Source organism: Ctenocephalides felis, unplaced genomic scaffold, assembly GCF_003426905.1.
Source record: "Ctenocephalides felis isolate EL2017-DRISC unplaced genomic scaffold, ASM342690v1 CF-g0.4_SCAFFOLD_01170, whole genome shotgun sequence".
In the NCBI taxonomy this organism is placed as follows: Eukaryota; Metazoa; Arthropoda; class Insecta; order Siphonaptera; family Pulicidae; genus Ctenocephalides; species Ctenocephalides felis.
This window is the reverse complement of record NW_020537324.1, coordinates 4,919,750-4,935,373: the sequence shown is the minus strand read 5'-3', so window position 1 is coordinate 4,935,373 and position 15,624 is coordinate 4,919,750. Positions and strand designations below refer to the sequence as shown.

The window sequence follows — 15,624 nt, the reverse complement described above, 5'->3', positions numbered from 1 at the left end:
TTTACCATTTAGCAGAGAGTACCGAACTAGTAAACACTATGTCATGTTCATAAAAAATGCATAATCAAAATATTTTCATTTCATTCTTCAATTCGTTGTATATTTTTTTATAAAAAATTTTATATCAGTTTTGATCGACAAAAGTAAATTGTTATTAAAAAATTCATTCATAAAACAATGTAAAACCGAATATCCTACAGTACAAGTCACCGCATTTTGATTATCGTCTAACATACGTACAGAATTTTAAATATGTATAAGTATAATAAATAATCAGCAAAGCAAACTCGCTTGAATAGTCTTGTCTATGACGCAATAATTCATATGACATCACCGCTCATTCTGGAAGAGATTCGCCATTGAAATCAAGAGTGCCGAATGCAGTAAATATTTGAAATCTACATGTTTACCTCACGAGACGTAGAACATTGTCAACTGTGACCTTTAGGCAATGTTACTAGACTAGACTGAGGCATCGTGTGGAACAACGGACGAGATTTCCATGGAAAATGCGTTGGAGGATATAACATGCATCATTGAGCATGTGTAATGGTTTTAATATGATTGATAATTGCAAGAGCATATTCACTATCATCGATAAATGCATTTATGATTGTGCAATCTGTAGAGACAATCTGACGAATTATGGCTGATAATAATTGTTTATCTAGGTCAAAATTAAATTAAACTATTACTTGAGAAATTTAAATTTACATAATAATTATTATGTAAAACAAAACATATTCAATGGAGAAAAGTTTGGGATAGGCTGAAATAATTATAAAATGTTTTTTAAATTACTCAATAATTTTTAAAAATATTTTCTTACAAAATGTACATTTCAACTTCCTGTAATAGAAGTTTGTTTCCGTCAGAAAAGCTATTTTATAAAAATCGATAAGAACTATTGTTGATTACATTTGCTAAACGATCAGTTGAGCTTTTTTGTAAATAGCAGATAAATGCTTAATTTTTCGTCAACGTTTTCGTTAAAATTCCTAAAAGATTTTTAAAACGAGAGATGTGCACCAAACTGTTGGGAATAGATTTTTGGTAAAGATCGGCCGAGTCGTTTCTTCGATAATATAGAATATTAATGGTCAAAAAAGTTTTTTGACGAATTCAATTAAATTTTGCATAGATCGATCTATGTTCTAAATATTTTATAAATATAGAATGATCATGTTCTAAATATTATAGACCTTCCAAAAATGGCTTAATTATAAAAATCATTATACTTTGAAATAACTTGCAATAAACATTGCTACAACTTAATTCTTATTGATTAAATTGATTATTTTCATAGACCGGGAAACTCATGCAACTCCCCTTAAGGCAAAATTCGACTTACGTCTAGTTTTCAACGCACAGAATTAAATGTAAGTTCAATGACTTAATATTTTGATAAATAAATTATAAATAAATAAAAAAAAACTCACCTGTAGATCATTTAGCACATGAATAATTTTCTCTGCACTGTAATGCACTCCTGCCAAGGTGTCCACACTCTCTTCATCCACTTTCGACCTCTCCAAAGCAGCGCGCACTCTTTCCAACACCTGTTTATAATCTTTCCAAGTCTCAGCATCCTGTTCCAGACGTGCTTGCTTAGAACGTGCAGAATTTAACGTATTTTTCAACAACTGTCTATGATCTTGCTGCTCCCTCGACAGTTCCTCTTGCTCCACTGAACCAAGTGAAGGCCAAACTTTATCAGCAGCCTGCTGTATTTTTTGCGATACTAAATCACGAATGTTTGTTTCGTTTCCGAAGAAAATACGATGTTCTTCGAGATCGGTACCAATATTTTCGAAATCGACTCCATCTTCGCCAGTTCGAAGCCTTATGTTCGCTTCAGCTACCCAGGCATTCAGTTTTTCTACGAGTTCGACATAGTCACCGCGAGTTCTGCGATTCTTCTCTAAATATTCTGCTCTTTCATCTAACTCTCTGGGCAACGCGTCCATAAGTGATTGCGCTTCCGATAGCATCTCTATCAATGACCCAGGCATACCATCATCATGTTTCAATGAATCTGAGATTCTACGAGCACTTGCTAGATGTTCACGAACTTTTTTGTCTAAATCCTTATGAGCCTTAATCTCACGATCAACACTTCCAACGTCTCTTTCCAAAAGAGGTCGAGATCTAACCGTTGCTTCGTTTTCATGAAGCCAATCAAGAATGGAAGACAATTCGCTTGCAGCTTTTTTGTGTTCTGCCGCCGCAACCTCGTGTTGTTGACGTTGCTTCTCCATAGCGCGACGAAGATTTTGGAGTTGCTGCTTGAGCGACTGCAATTGTTCAGTAATAGCATTTCTATCTGCCGCAGTTCCTTCTTCAGCAATTTGACGACCTTTATCTGTAGCCGAAGATAATGTAGCCTCACATTCTTGAATTTTCACAATAACATCGTCGTATCTTTTGATTTTTTCTTCTACTGTATGTCCACCTTTTTCTATATCTGTGATAACCGTTGTATATTTCATTATAAATGTTATAATTCGTTGATTAAAGCTAAGTATTGCTCTCGTAATAAAAGTAACTGACGCAATCTGGCTATTTGATCTTCAACTGCCCGAATCAAATCATCTTGTTGTTGTAAAATTGATTGCAACTCAGGATTTTTACTACTCGATAAGTCGCCTAATTTAGCTTTATTAGATTTAAGGTCAGATAAAATTTTCTCGTATGAATGTAAAATACCTTGTACATCTTCTATTTTATTACCGATTGGTTTATTCAATTCACTAAGCTCTTTACGAATTTCATTCATAAATTCTACATTTTCAGCGACTTTAGCAGTCACGTCCTGCTTTTCTTTAATATTGTCTTTCAGTAAGTTGGCCCGATCCTTAATTATAGCATACAATCTACCATGTTTGTCCTTTAAGTTCTTCAATAATTCTGTCAGAGCTAATTTATCAGGATCACTTATTGTGCCTAAAATAGACTTTCCTTGCTCTGTCATACCATCAAGTTGATGGGACATATTATCAGCTTCGTCGAATAACTTGCTATATTTAGCTAATTGCTCTTCTAGCAATTCAATTGAACTAGTTCTAATGTCACCGGATGTAGCAACTTCTGCTTCATTTAGCCAATGCTGACATTTTTCTACATCAGCTTCAAAGTTTTTGCGATTTTGCAACAAATCAGTCAATGAATGAAGTCTAGCTTGATGTTCGCGTTTTAATGCGTCATATTCCTCACTGACAGTATTTAATAAGTCTTGCAAACGCTTTTTATCTGGCTCTGAACATTCTCGAATGATACTATTGCCTAATTTAAATACATCATTTAAAGTAGTTGCATTAAAATTATTAATATCTTGTTCGTGTGCTTTACTCTGCTGAATTTCTTTATCTATCACAATAGCTTTGAGTGGTAAATATCCACCCAGTTTACGCACTTCCGAAGTCCTTGCTTTTATCCATGAACGAGCATTCTCAACATCGAACTCCAGTTTCTTTCTGGATTCTACTGCTGTATTAGCGGCATCAACTTCAGATTTTAATTTTATAATTAAATTTTTGAGGTCAGTTTGGACATTTCTTAAAGAGCTTTCAAGTTGTGATTGCTCAACAGGTTCTAATTCATTTTGCATGTTCGAAATTTTCTTTTCAATTGAATCCAGCAAAACGTTTTTAATTTCCGCATCTTTTAATGTAGACTTAAGAGTTTGTCGATAATCTTCTGCAGCTTTACTATCAAATCCTATTGGTGCTGGATTTTGTAACTCTTGATCTTTTTGAACAACCCATAAACGTGTTTGTTCAATTTCATCTTTGACGCCCTCAATGCCTTTATTAGCCATTTCCAAAACTTGTGATTTTCGCTCTAGACGTTTGGACATTTCACCATATCTTCTTTCGATGGATTTAAGTTGTTCCTCAACTTGTTGAGAATCTAGATTGCTTACTACATCAATAACATTATTAGCAAGCTGTTTAATATTCTGGAGACGCGATGGACCCTCACTTTCAAATTCTTTCTTTATCTCGAATATAGTTACAAGCTTCTGGGGGCATGTCATACCACTACCTTTGTCTAGAATGTCCATACGCTTAATTAAGGTATCTAACCACGTATGCATTTCTTGTTGTTTTTGTCTATATTCATCAATAAGAGTTTTGTCTGTTTGTTTTTTCACTATTGCATCAGATAAATCTGATTCTAATTGATTTAATTCCTGCTCCAAATCAGGCATGCCTTCCTGAAGAGCTATAATTCCAAATAACAAAATGTTATAATATTAACACGTTTATTTATACATTAATTTTTAAAATAAAAGTATGTACTCACAAGATAACGGTACATCATTTAATAGTAAATTTCTCTTCTCGCCTATGGTGACTAGAAGATCATTCATCATTGCTAGTTCTTGTTTTGCACCTTCTGGTCTAAGTTTTGATGGACGAGAAATCCAATCAGATATAACAATTTTTTGAGCATTAATCCATTGTAGCAAATCATTACGTTGCTTTTCCCATTCTTCCAATTCATTAACAGTAGAAGTAATACTGCTGAGATGTGACTGCACCTAATATGCATAAAACTTTATCAGTAAATGTTATGATTTAATATTTTCATTTACAGAATCATATAACACAATTCAAGCAAAAATAATATACCTTCTCTGTTAATAAATTGAGCTTGTGCAGAAAACTATCATATGGTGTCGATGAATCGGTTTTTGGCGGCAAAATTGCGTGCTTAGTTTCTGGTGATATTCCAGCTCCTAATTCTTTGGCTATTTTAGGCTAAAAGCAACCACAATCAAGAACACCATGCATTTAAAAAAAGCGATATTATAAACTTATAAGCAATAATTAACGCTAAATTGAATGCTTTATAACAAATTTAAATTGACAACACAAAACACAAATGAAAACATCTATACGAAAGTTTTGCAAATTGAAAAATAAAATGACATAGAAATTTTAATTATTTTAAAAAATAATTTTGATTATACCCATACCAGACTTTGCGTCATGATTACGTTCACAAAATAATATTAATTGTCACATACGCACAAAATACCACAAGAGGTTCAATTAAAAGGAAATGAACTATTCAATTATATTTATGAAAAACGAAATTAAAGATAACGACTGTTACAAAGTCCTTTACAAAAACTTGGACCAATGTTTTCTTGAAAGCTAAATCGTTGGACATATAAAAATCACTTCCGCTCCCACATGTTTTTTTTTCTTTTAAAAAATTTTAGATTTATCGACAAAACACATCACTTTGAATATTTGATTAGGCGTTTCTGTTTCTTTTGACAGTGACCGTTCGTTTCAATGAAGCGTCGTTCGTTATAACAGAATTTTTAGTTGCGCGAGATTGGCAATGCTTGTACGACAGTCAACTTCAGATTTAAAAAAAATTTAAAAATATGGATCCAAATGCAAACAATATAAACAACGCAATCAAGAGAACGGATGAATGGAATCGAATCTAAGCAAAGTAACTGCAAAAATCTAACGACGTACATTGAATATTAATACCAATTGAGCAGTGACGCAAGTGCTAAAAAAAACGCAAGACGAAACAACGCAAGGTATGGTGTACATTTATCTTATTTAGGTATTAGTTTCAACAAAATAATGCAAACAAATATTATTACAATATTATTACATTTCATAATCAGCTAGCAAAAATACCTGGTCAATAAGATCTTCGAGTCGCGTCCTCACAATGAGTTCCTGCTGAGGAATTTGATGTGCAGCAACATCCAGAGGAGAACTGGGTCTACTTATAGAAGCAGTAGCTGCTTCGCATGCCTGCACTGCAGCTGCTAAACGGGCCTTTTCTGCTTGTAACTTGTTGTGAATGTCTCGTGCTTTCTCAAGTTGCTCTTGAGCAGCTTCTAATGAATCAGCAGACTCATCCAGTTCTGAAGTCACAATTGGTTCATAAATATCCAGTTTATTACTAATACTAGCTAATGTATCTTCATATTCTTGGAATTTCATTAGTGATTCTTGCAATCTATTTCTTATCTGCACTGAGGTGTTAAGTAACGAGTTGTAACTATCTTGCACGTTTTTCAATTGAGTCTCAATTGTTGATTTAATTCCAGGGGCAGAAGTGACATATCTGTCAATTTGAGAATGACCTTTAGTACGCAAATCATCTAAAGTAGATTGATATTTTTGTATGTCGTTTAGTAAAACTTCATGCTGATCTATTTGCTCTTGAGTCTGTTGTCTATTTGTTATATAAAGAGAATTATGTGCCATTAGTTGGAAAGAAATTTGCAACAACCATTTCTCAACATCTTGCAATAGTTGATGATATGCATTATAATCTTTCATTTCTGTATCTAAATAATTCTTATGAGATTGGCAAATATCTGATAATTTTTCCCAACGAGTATGTAACTTCTGTATCTCCTCTGTGATTTGAGGTTTCTTAGCCCATGCACTTAACTGCTGAGATTCTTTCATTAGATTTTCTATTTCAGTCTTTTTGCCATTAATTTCATCTTGGATATTCTTGTACTTCTCAAGCAAAGTCTTTATTTCACTAAGTTCTCCCTTAGTTTCAGGAGAAGATTTCAAAGTATTCTCTATTCCCAACAACCACTTTTCCATTTGTTGTTTATTGATATTAAAATCATCCCATCGAGTTTTAGCAGCTTTAAGTTGTGCAGTGACTGATCCTAAATCCATAGATAATTTATCCCAGCTCTCTCGAGCATTTGTCATATCATTTCTCAAGTTCTCTTGCTTCTCTATTGGAGTTCTTTCTATTGCTTTTGTGAATGCATCTTGCATTTCAGAAAGTAAATTTTGACCCTCGCTTATTCTAATTGATAAATTCTGAAAAAATTGTAAAATATTAGCAAAAAACGCATTTAAACACATACAAAAATAAATACCACTAACATTAATTTGTGTCAATTGTTGCTTAGTGTTATCTTCATCACTGAGTGTTGAACAATTCTGAATAATGGAATGTGCATCATGCAACCATTCTTCCAAATGCTTTTTACACTTAAGAAATTCTGTGTGATCTGATAAGCTTTTCTCGACCTTTGTCATCAAACCTGTAAAAAACAAGAATTACATTCATATGCAAATTGTTATTGCATTAATAAAACAAATACCTATAATTAAGTTAAAATTGCTTCAAAAAATTACCTTGAATTAATGTAATTAAATCGGAGTACTCAGTTTGTATTGCAACAGCTTCTTCTCTTACTCTTGTGCAAGCACTTTGCTCCATTAAAGCTTCGCAATATGTTGATAATTCTTCCAGAACAGGTTGATGATCAACTACTTCACCAAGCAATTGCTATAAATCATTATAATACTTTTATAATATATCATAATATATATATATATATATATATATATATAATGTATGAGTAATAATACAAATAACTTACTTTAACAAGTTTAAGATCTGCTGGTGTTTTCTTGTTTTCATTATTATATTCTTGTGCTCTCTCTGACATGTCACGCAACCAAGATTTCAAATTTTTGGCAAAACTTGTGAATGTATTCCATGAATCGATTGTGCCATTTAAAATATTATTAGAGTCTTTAATATTATTTTGAATAGTCTCCCAATCCGATTTCAGTTGTTTTATTTCTTCATTGATAACATGTTGACCTTCACTACCTGTATTCTTGATTACAGAGTTACTCAATTCTATTGTTTGATCTACACATTCCTTACCCTGTGGTAGTGTTGAACGAATAGAATCTAAATTCTGAATTTTATCCAAAATTTCTTGTTTTTCTCCATGAGTGCTAGCGCATCTCTGTATATCATATCGAGCTTTTCGAATCCATTCATAAGCATCATTAAATGCTTTCTTATAATTTTCATGTTCTTGAGCTTGAGCAGCCAATTTAGCAATAGATTCCGTCACATGTTGAAGTAATTTTTCATATTTATCCAAACTTGGTGTAAATTCCTTGGAATCCAAGGTATCATCATCTGCCAATTTAGATTTAATTCGTAGAATAAGCTCTGAATTGTTACTAAATTCTCTTTGCAATGTACGATATTTTTCTAAAGCAGCCTTTTTCTCACTCAAATCATTTAAAAGCGATTCTTGAAGATTAATTTTGTTTTCGACTTCCTCTAACCACTCAGTAAGCTGTTTATGTAATTTGTGAATTTCTTCAAGCTGCGCCGCTCTGTTTGTAAGTTTTTGTTTCATGTCTTGTACATCAACCAATAATTTATCAAATTCTTGTTTAAGGTTTTCTGTATCTTCTTGAATTTTGGCAGCACCATTTTGTTCTGTGTTCATTATAACACGTTCTTTCAACTCTAGAGCATAGCGTAATTTATTTTGTCCTTGTTCTAGACTCTGTCGAATGTTTTTAACCAAATTCAATTTACTATTAACTTCCTGCAGCGTTCCAGGGCATTCTTGACATTCATTAAGTTTGTCATGGGTTCTTTCCACCCAGTCTTGGCACTCACCATACAAAGTATTATGTTGCTGATGCTCCTGGTAATGCAGTTCCAGCCGCCTCATGATCTCTTTTGCGAGAGACAGCAGAGCATTGTACTTAGTGGTGAGCTGGGTCACACCATTGCTAATCCTTGTGTCTGCACAAGTTTCGAGCAAAACTTGTGCTCTCATATTGAGACGATCCAGCTCACGTTGCCAGTCAAATAGCGTCTGCAGGTGTCCTTGGAACTGTTCCAGAACGTTCTTTTTCTCCTCTAAGCTGTCCTGCAGTTTATTGAAGGACTGTACGAGGGCCTCAGTCTTCACCAACCAATCAGTGGCTTCTTTATATTGATCTTCGTATTCTGTCCACTTAACAATACCTATTTCTAGTAAACCCTTAATGTTGTTAAGTGCCTCGCTAAAATATGAAAAACGTGAATTAGAAGTTTATGCAATGAGACATTTATAAAATACATCAAATTACAAAATAATTTCCATTCAAGCCATCAAATATTTCAGTACAAAATCATGAGGAAAAAACATCTAATAGATATTTTTATTCTATGACACAAACAATAAATAGTCTTGCTTTAAAAAAAATTAAAATTAAGATTTGTAATATTACACTTACACGTAGGTGTCATAATCCTCTTGTAGCAAAGCAACTTCTTCTTCAATGATGTCCTTGTCTTCATCATCTGCTATCTGGCATGCAATATCCCCTTGTTCTAAAGCGTTTTCTAATTTCTTTTGACCTTCCGGTAGTTCGCTATTCAACACTTTTAATTGACTAGATTTGCTTGACAACGATTCCTTGTCGCCAGTGGGCTCTGAGCATTTTCCCAGTCTCTCTTTAGATGCTCGAAGCCAGTGTACAAACTCGTTTGCGGCATCAATGAAAGCTTGGTGCTTTTCTACTGTATCTTTTTGTTTAGCATATAGATCTTTAGCTTGTTTACTCAAAGATTCATATTTATTTGATATTTCAGATGCCGGTGCTCCTTGCATTAGGTCTGATGCTTTTGATGTTACTGATTGTATCATCGGCTCGAATGAAACAATATCCTGCACTATGTTATTAGTTTGTCGTAAGTTTGCTTTGCGTTCACCTAGACCGGAACTGAGACCTGCTGGTTGTCCTTTTTTAGACTTAGCTACCTTTTGTTCGCACACTTGTTGGAGTTTAGCTTCTCTTTCTGTTATCCATTGTTGTAGTTGTGAATAACTTGAGCTATAATCAGCCCATTGCAAAAGACTTGTTTCCAAATGAACTTTTGCGGTAGATAATTTCTTCACTAATCTTTCCCAATCATTTTGTAAGTCGCGTAACTGATTGTGAATCACTTCTTTTCCATCAGATCTAGTATTACGAATTACTTTTTCGCCACAATTTACAGTAGCATGAACTAAGTTTTGACCTTCCTCCCTTCGTTGTAGTAAATCTTGAATTTTATTCAATTGAGATTGAAGTAAATCTTTTGAGCTAGCGCTTGAAGCTTCGCTACTATCTTTAATAATGTCTCTAGCATTTTCGATCCATTGTTGTGCCTTTTGCAAGTTTGTTTCATATTCCTTGTGTTGATCGTAATTAGTTTCAACTTTCTTTAGTATATCTTTGGCCAAATTAACTTGTACCTGGTATCGTGAATTTAAATGCCGTAATTGATTGTTGACATAAGTATCCAAATGTGAAGTCAATAAAGCTGAAGCAGTTTTATTGAAAGTATCTATATCTTCTTGACCTTTTACTAATTTATTTAAAATATCTTTCATATCTTTGACTTGCTTTTGTTTTTCCGGAAGTGTTGCAACCAGATTTAATTTGATATTTTTAATCAAAATTTCAAGTTGTTGTAACCAATCAGATATTCTTTCGTACTCTTCTTTGTATTCACGCCACTGAATAATTGTTGCTTCAAGTTGATCCTTTTGTTTTTGAATATCTTTAAATAATGTTTCAAAACTTTCTTTCCAAGCACGTATTTCATTGCGTATTGTTTCTTGTCCTGATTTTGATGTAGCAGCAATTACTACTTCACCTGTATGTTGCATATGTTCCAACAGCAATTCTCCCTGAGCCTTTTTATTCAGCAAAGCTTCCAGAGGCGTTAAAGCATTTTCTATTGCTAACTTATCACTGAGAGATCTTTGCTTTAATGATGGTACTTTTTCTCTGGCTCTATTCATCCATTGAGCAAAGTCATCATGAGCTTCCTTATAAACACGATGGTCTTTGTATTGCTGTTCACGATCTGATAATAGCTTATTAATTTTTACAGATAGGTCATCAAATTTATTAAGTACTTCTTGAGCTTGGAATGCTGCTTGAGACTGTTGGCCACTTTCTATCATTTCTTTAGCCTTCTCTTTCAAATTATCAATTTCGATTTTTTCGCAACGAACTTTTTCTTCGATCGATTTAATTTTTTCTAATTGTGTACGTTTTTCACTGTAGGTAGATTGGAATTCAGAAGCTTCATTATAAGAGGTGTTCATCCAGTCTACAACTTTCTTCAAAGCTTGTATTTGTTCTAAAAAGCCAGACCACTTATTTATTGAATCATCTAACATAGCTTTCGTTTCAATCATTTTTTGTGCTAATATAGACCATTCTTCTTGTAGTTTTATTAAATCTTTATTAATTTTCTCATGACCTGCTGGTGCAGTATTAGCAAGCACACCTTGTGCCATTTCTACAATAGACTGCACTTTGGCAAAGCCTTCATCCTTAATTAAAAGTAAATCTTGGATGGTTGAGAGCTTAGACTCTAAATCTTTTTGAGAAGAAGCGCTGAGATCTGAACAGTATGTTAATTTGTCTTTAATATCAATCAACCATTGCATGCACTCTTGAATAGTATTATTAAAATCTTGATGACTAGATGCATATGACTGCCAACGAGATGTCAATTCTTTTACTTTCTGTGAAAGTTGTTGGTATTTGAGTCCTAATTCAGAAATTTGAGGAACTCGATAATTAAGCGTACCCTTATACAACTGTTGAGCTTTTTCGGTGACATTATCGATTTCCAACTCTTTAGCTCGCACTTCACCTTGTATTGATTTTAATTGTTCTAATTGATTCATTTTTTCTTCGCATGTTGCCTTCAGATCAACTGCATGAAGTTTAGTATCAGTTGATTGTATCCAAGAGAAACACTCATCCTTAGTGGTCTCATAATCAGACCATTGTTGTAATTTATTTTCTAATGATTCTATCGCGCTTTGCACAGACGATATTGTACTTTCCCATTCTTGCTGTGAAGAATCGACTTGTGATCTAATATTTACTTGTCCAGATTCTAAAGTACCTGGTATCACCAACTCACCTAATTTTCTTATTTGTTCAATTCGTGGCTCATCATCAGGAAGGCTTTTCTGTAAATTCTTTAGTCTGTCTAAGTTGGTTTGTAGGGATACTCTTTCCAGCTCTGAATCACTCCATAATTCTACTGTGTTGTGTGTTGCATCAACCCATTCTTGTAACTCCATTACTGCTTTGCTATATTGTTGATGATTGCTTACAATATCTTCATATTTTTCAACAAAGTTTTGTGCACTATTCAATAAACTATTATGCTGGTTTGTCACTTCCTTAAGCTGTTGAACAATGGCTTTATCTTGCTCTGGGAGATCTTGAACTTTATCACGCAAATCAATTAAGTCTTGTTTATGAGCAGTAACATCTTGTAAAATATTTCTGTATACTTGCAGTTGCGCACGTTTTTCGTCTAATGTGGTTTTCAATACTATGTCTGGTGAAAGTGAGTTTGAAGTCGAAGCGAGCCAATTTTTAATTGTGTTCATGGATTCTTCAATTCCTGACCATCGCGATAACTTGGCTTGTAATTCCCGCTCCTTGCTTGAGACTCCATCATAAAGTGATTCCATAGCTAATTGGAGTTCTTCTAATTGAAGTCGAATAACTTCTCTACCTTCCAAAGTGGTACTCGGATATGTTTTCTCGCCCATTTCAATTGTTGTGTTAAGTAATTGCGTTGCGCTGCCTTGTTGAGAAAGTAAGTCTTTTAGAGACTGATGCAATTCTAACAAATCATTCTGACTTTCGGATGTTAATTCCTTGCAGCATTCATCATATTTCGCTCTAGATGTAGCAAGCCATTCAGAACACTGTTTATATTTTTCATTGTAGTCTGCATGATCGGCGACCGCTTGTTCACACTTCTTGACAACTTCCCGAGCAGTCGTTTGAATTGATTGAAACCGAGAAGCTACCTGTTGTATATTTATCGAAATTCTTGATTCGCCACTGCTTTGAATAAGCTCAGTAGAATCGTCACTAATCTTATCAAATTCTGCTTCATTTTGACGAATATTTGTTGTGAGTGACTATAAAAAACCAAAGTTGTATGAGTAACAAATATTAATATGATTAATAGTATTTCAGCGACTACCTAAAGCAATTGTAAAGGCAATTAATATCAAAAGGCAGTAATCGACTATCTACCAGTTAGTAACTAATGTTATATAATTTCTACTCCCTCCACCTAAATCAAATACAACATCAATGCTATTCATAATACATCTTACTTGATCTAAGTTGTCTGCTAACTTAATAATCTCTTTCAAATCTCTATCTCGGGAATCTACTTTTTTAATCAGATCCTGGTAAATAGGATATGTATTAATTATGTAACGAATCTATGTTATTGACAAAAGGACAGGGGTTTACATATTCTACATAAACCGTAAAAAATTATTATAAAAAACTCAATTACCTTGTATTTTTCGAGTTGTTCTTGTTTTTCCTCCAGGCTGGATTTAGGAGTGTAATTCTTCAGACTATTTTCGGAATCTGTTAACCATTGAATTAACTTTTCGAATGATGCTTCATATGCTACCCATTGTTGCAATCTTGTTTCTAATTCATGTTTAATGTCATTAAGCGAATTAATAAATTTATCAAAATCAAAATTCAGATTTGATAAATCTCTCTCCATCCCTTCCTTTACCCTGTTTGGTAAACTACTGGCACATTTTTCAATATGATTATTGAGAAGTGACAATTTTTCGTGTCCCTCCGATAATCCATCTTGTAAATCTGTGATTTTGCGCAATCGCACTTGCAGTGCAGCTTTATTCCCTGAATAATCAGAATAGCTAGACAATTGATCCCACAAATATTTCTGATAATCTTGGAATGCCTTCTGTTGATCAGTAAAGTTTTGGTACATATCAAGAAGATTCTCCAACTGAGTAATAGTGTCTTGGCAAGTTTTATTTAAGTTTTCGTAACGGCTATTGATATTTTTAACAGCATTATTGATTTCGCTTTTAGCAGGATCATTTGCTTGTAAAGAGCTCACCACGTTGCCCGCTTTGTCCGTGACAGTTTCGATAAGCCGTTTGTGAGTTAAAATTTCTTGCAAATTTGCTTTATACTTTGAAAGTTTAGCTTTCAGTTCTTGGCTAGAGGAAGATCCCGTTCCAGTTTCGCCTTGAACAATTTTCTCCATAGAGTCTAACCAGGCCAATACTTGTTGCATTAAATCATTGTAGCTGGACCATTGCACTGTATGGGCTTCCTGTAGTTTTTGATGTTCCTTAATGCCTTCGTTCAGCTTATCCCAGCGATCGCGCAAATTCCTCAATTCAGATCGTATAATTTCGCGTCCCTGCGAAGAAGTATCAGGATATATCGTTCACCAGCAAGTGTAACCAGCAGCAAGCATAGGTTCTGCCTGTTCTTTTTCGGCAAGTAATAGCTGTAATTTGTTGTTCTGCACATCAGCTTTAGATAAATCATTATTTAAATCAACCAAATGTTTTTCGAGTGGCTCCAACCATTTTTTAGCTTCGTCCAATTTGTCTACATACTTTTTATGACTATCAACAAGATTATTCCATCTATTTATCACCTCTTTACTCATCACATGAAGTAATTGATATCTGTTACTAATTTGCGAAATTAGTGGTTTAATTCTTTCAGTACCGCTTGAGTTAATAATGAATTTGATTTATCGACAAATTATCAATTACTTTTTCTTTTCCCAGTACTACATCGCGTTGATTTTTTGAAATAATCAAGTTGCTTTTCCTTTTCCTGAAGAGTTGCCTGTAATGGCTGATCACGCAGCACAACTTCAATCTCCCTGCACCATTTAGTAAATTCTTCAAGACCGCTATCAAAGTCGTACCATCGTTTTTCTGCATCAAGTATTTTTCTTGAATTTTCTTTATTTCTTTGCATGTGTGTGTTGTAATTGACTTTCTAAGTCCTCAATCTCCTTTTCAATTATTCATTTCCTTTAGGCGATGTCCATTTATTTACAAGCAAGTATTCTTTTTGCAATTTTTGTAATAACTCAAATCCATTTGCTTTATTTTCATCTAAATTTTTCACATGCCCAACCGTTTAGAAAGCTCCGATTTTTCTCCTTTTATGTATCGCATTCATTTAATTTTTCAGTTTCATGTGCCAACCAATCTTTGAATTTTTTAAACTCGATTAGTAATTTATCATGTTCAGAAAACACATCTCCCAACCGGTCAATAAACTTTCTGATCTCTCAAGAATATTTTGGAAACATTGTTTAATTGAATTAATATAAATATTAAGCGAAGTATCCTTTGTTTGATTTACGAGATGTTGTGCTTTATCACATACAGATTCCACCAATTGTTGATGAGCTAGAATTTCTTGATGCATTATTGTATGATTCTGTAATTGTGCTTTTTTCTCAGGAAGTGAAGCTTTAAGTTCAGTATGCTGCTGCATAGCTTTCTCTGCCTCTGCCACCATTTCGCTAATTGCTCTTGCGAAGCAGTAATAATCACTAAGTTGTAACAAACAATTATCTAATTTTTGGCTACCGTTATTTAAGTCATCTGTGAAGGTATCCCACAATAATCGCAATGATCTTAATTGCTGTCGAATTATTTCACGACCATCAGGACTGGTATGTGCGTATAGTTTTTCTCCACGTTCCATGAGCAAATCAAATGTTGTTATATCATTTAATCTTCCCTCAGAAAGTTGTCGAATTTTGTTTTGTCGGTCTTGCAAAATTGCCATGCTTCCTACAATCTCATTTAGTTGATTCAGCTCTGCTTGATTATTCAGTAAAATATTCTTGAACTCTTGATAATCCTTATTAAAATTGCTGTGTTCACTCACATATAATTCATATTTAGCAATAGCTTCTTTGCATGATTTTTCAGAGATTGATATTTAGTTA

General features: G+C 33.7%; 1 protein-coding gene across 1 annotated transcript; it reads right to left on the bottom strand.

The window, feature by feature from the left end:
• Positions 1-1,194: 1,194 nt before the first annotated feature.
• Positions 1,195-15,608, bottom strand: LOC113366071 (nesprin-1-like; the record flags this gene model as incomplete). The annotated part of the gene is given in 15 exon segments (XM_026607623.1): positions 1,195-1,215; positions 1,440-2,503; positions 2,506-4,224; positions 4,306-4,543; positions 4,635-4,763; positions 5,670-6,830; positions 6,897-7,057; positions 7,152-7,305; positions 7,400-8,843; positions 9,057-12,775; positions 13,165-14,390; positions 14,393-14,794; positions 14,797-14,832; positions 14,835-14,936; positions 14,939-15,608. Coding segments are annotated over 15 exon segments (12,246 nt in total), but the record flags the coding sequence as incomplete, so codon positions are not given.
• Between the last annotated feature and the right edge of the window lie 16 nt (positions 15,609-15,624).